The 3,415-nt window shown below is 60.4% G+C and overlaps 1 protein-coding gene across 1 annotated transcript; it reads right to left on the reverse strand.

The window, feature by feature from the left end:
* Positions 1-243: 243 nt before the first annotated feature.
* On the reverse strand, positions 244-2,047 carry Ascl2 (achaete-scute family bHLH transcription factor 2). Its single transcript, XM_075974932.1, has 2 exons — positions 1,314-2,047; positions 244-753 (listed from the first exon to the last, which is right to left on the reverse strand). The coding sequence occupies exon 1, from the start codon at positions 1,911-1,913 to the stop codon at positions 1,332-1,334; it is 582 nt and encodes a 193-aa protein (XP_075831047.1). The 5' UTR covers positions 1,914-2,047; the 3' UTR covers positions 244-753; positions 1,314-1,331.
* Between the last annotated feature and the right edge of the window lie 1,368 nt (positions 2,048-3,415).

Below are 3,415 nucleotides of genomic sequence, written 5' to 3' on the forward strand. Positions count from 1 at the left end.
CAGACCCTTCCTAGGGGCAAGCAGCCATGCAGGGCAGACACTAGTTTACAGACAACCTGCATGAAAGCCCTTGTCCTCCAAAGTGTCTGAATTGCTTTGCTATCTGTGGAGAGATAGCTAGAATAGGCACTCACACCCATGCATCAGCTCACGCAATGTGGGGCTCAAGAGAAATCTCAGACACTGTCCACCCAGGCCTAGCCCTCACTAGGAAACAGGGACAAGACGGTAGAAGGCACTGCAAACACCAACGAAAAACAACTTTATAGAATAGTACACTTTACAAGAGCGGGTACACTTTCCCACGCTGGCCAAACATCAGCGGCAGGCTGGCTTCAGAAGAGGAAAAGTGCAGTCAGGCATCTTGCCCTCAGGACCTGACTGGTCCAAACTTTGGCCAGGTTGGAAAGTTCTAGACAGTGGGGGTGAGGGGCAGAGACAATCTTTATTGTGCTCCAAGCCTAAGGATCCTTTGTACAAAAATAAGTCTTCATATTTTCAGTAGAGTCCCTCCAGCAGTTCAAGTTAATTCGTAAAAAATAAATTGTCATTGTAAAATCCTCTCCTGAGAAATCTCCAAGTCCTAGTGCTACACAGACTGGGAGAAGGTGTCATTCCGAGGGGTGGAGGCCGAGCAGAGGTCAGCACTTGGCTTTTGGTCAAGCTGCACCATACAGCATGGGCAAGGCATCGCTCCAGGCTTCGTGGGCAAGTAACGCGGGTCTGTCCACCAGAAGACAATCAGAGATGTGGCTGTGAAGGGGACAGAACGCGTTAATGCGTGTGGACACCGCCCCACCTCCCAAGGCGCAGCAGGTAGTTTCGTTTGCTTGGTTAGTTTTGGAGTCTCAGTTCGTGGGTGCCTCGATCCGCTCGGAGGCGCCGACGGGGGCGGGGCGCACGCTCAGAGTCGGCCCGCGGTGACTCAGGGGCCCGCTCCCGCCGACTCATTCAGCACCCCGGCCCAGGACGCGATTTGCAATGCAAACTCACCCCGCCTCCAGCACTCGACTCGGCCGGGCTCCGCCAGTACTGGGACCTCGCCGGCCCGGCCCTGAGGCCGCTCCCCTCCTCTATCCTCCCCCTCCCCCCTCCGCAGCAGAGCCCAGAGAGGAAGTTTTGCAATCCCGGACAAACAAACGCGGGTCTTGCTCAGGCTTGAAAAAGGTTGAGGAAAAATGAAGCCTGCGCGAAATCGAAGTGATCGCCCCAGCCGAGCCCTGGCTGCAATGGGTCCCCGTGGCGCAAAGTGCCAGGCCCGCCCACCACGTGTCTCCTTTACTGCCTTTCCTCCCCGCGGCCCTGGAATTTACCTTAGAGGGGTTGGGTGCTCAGTAGCCCCCTAACCAGCTGGAAAAGTCTAGCAGCTCGCGCTCCACGGGACTCAGCTCTCCCTCGCAGCCACTGTCCTCCGACGAGTAGGCGGAGCGCGGGGAGCCAGGCTCCGAGCTGCCCCGGCGGTCTGGGGATGAAGACGCGCAGGACAGCGACGCACTGGCAGGGGAGGCAACAGGAGGCGCGCGGGCGGCCGAGGGCCGAGTGGCCGGTGTTAGCAGCCCTCCGGCAAGCGCGGCGCGCACCGCGTCGTGCTCTGCAAGCAGCCGCTGCAGCGCACGAATATATTCTACGGCGGAGCGCAGCGTCTCCACCTTACTCAGCTTCTTGCTGGCGCCGCCGTGCGGCACGTGCTGCCGCAGCGCCTGGAAGCCCAAGTTTACCAGCTTCACGCGGTTGCGTTCGCGCTCGTTGCGGCGTGCCACGGCCGCCGAGCCGCCCCCAGCCTCGGTAGTGCCAGATCGCCGGCGGCGGCTGCAGCGCAGCAGTTCCGGGGATGCGGGTCTCCGCCGAGCAGAGCAGGTTCCAGCGACTCCAGGCGAGGCGGGCATGAGTCGGGGCAGCGCGCAGCCGTCCATCAAGCTCGCATCCAGCCCTCGGGCGCCTGCTAGGAGTTTCGGAGTGCTACAGGAAAAGTGCCCGCGAGGAACCGGGTGCGGTGGGAAGCAAACGGTCTCACCTCCGCTGGTCTCAGGCAGGGCACTGCTGCAGGATTTCCTGGTGCACGCGTCGCTGGCCTTCTGGAGTCCTGGGACCCCGTGTCGTACAAGGGCTGAAAGTAGGGAAGCGTGGTACGCTCGTGTCCCGCGCGTGCGGTCAGACCTCCCCTGGTCTCCTTGTGCACCGCTCAGGAGGCTCCTTTTAAAATGTATAGATAACCCTCCTCCGCGGGCCGCCGCCTCCTTTCTCACGCCCTCCTTCTTTCGCCTCGCCCTCCCGCCACGCTTCACCCTCCCCCTGGCGTACACATTCTGCAAAGCTGACACCGCGCGACCCCACCCCCAACCCTCCGGGTGCAGTTCGCAGGCTACTGCGCCCCCACGCTCTGGGCAGGTGCTTAGTGCGTCCACGACAAGTACTAGAATGCAGATCTGGGACTGTGCTCCTAAAGTCCCACGCCCCCAGGGCCTGTCAGAGGGTCCGAATGTACTCTACAAGCACCCCTATCCACTCTGGTACTCAGCACTCAAGCCCCAATAGCTGCTAGGTCTCTGCACACCTAGAGCGCGCGACCGGGTGACGAACCCGACCAGGCTTTGCAGTGGCCGAGGAGTGAGCGCGAACCTCCCCACACCTCCACCCCCGGCACACGCGCCACAAGCCCGCTCCCACGTCCCCCCCCGCCCCGCCCCCGGCGGAGGAGGCGGGAGCCGGAGTCTCAGCCAATCTGGGATCGTCCCTTTGGCCAATGACAGCTGGCTCGGTCCTATGCTGGGTCAGGAAGAAGCGTACGCCTGGCGCGTGGCTCCAGAAATGGGGAGTGTCTTGAACAAAGCTCCACGCCCACTCCGCCCCACCCTGCTCCTCCTCCCGGACCCGGGCGTCCACGTACTACTGGTACACACCTGTCCCACTTCGAGTGTGAGGAGGTCTTGAGAAGTGGTTCAGACATGTGCTAGGAAATTTCATGTTCCCCAGGCAGCTTGTCCCCGTTCAGTCCCTCATGCACACCTCTTGCCTCTTTGGTTTCAAGGAGCCTCAGGACTCGGTGCCACGACCTGAGGGGATACAATCAAGCCAACTCTGACCCCTCCTTTCTCACACGCTCTCTCATACGCATCTTACAACCAGCTCTCCAAGTCTGGGTCTCTTTTCCCTACTATGTCTCCTGAATCCAGCCAGACTAGTTCTCGTTCAGTTCCTGGGCTTTTTGCTCAAAGACACTTCTCAGTATTCCAGCGGGCCTCTGAGTCCCATCCCTCCCCTGAGGCTGGTGAAGGGAGAGTCGAGGGGCAGGGAAATGCACAGATCTTGGAAAAATCTTAGTCCTGCCCCCGCTTTCCCGGAACTGTGCCCTTGGGGCCATAGCAAGTCCAGTTTTCCCCAAAATGACAAGGTGCTCCTGAGCCAAGATCTATAG

The sequence above is a fragment of the Microtus pennsylvanicus genome, chromosome 5 (assembly GCF_037038515.1).
Source record: "Microtus pennsylvanicus isolate mMicPen1 chromosome 5, mMicPen1.hap1, whole genome shotgun sequence".
In the NCBI taxonomy this organism is placed as follows: domain Eukaryota; kingdom Metazoa; phylum Chordata; class Mammalia; order Rodentia; family Cricetidae; genus Microtus; species Microtus pennsylvanicus.

Excerpts from the sequence above, each read along its gene's own strand:
- Ascl2 (XM_075974932.1), bottom strand. The coding sequence starts at position 1,913 with ATGGACGGCTGCGCGCTGCCCCGACTCATGCCCGCCTCGCCTGGAGTC.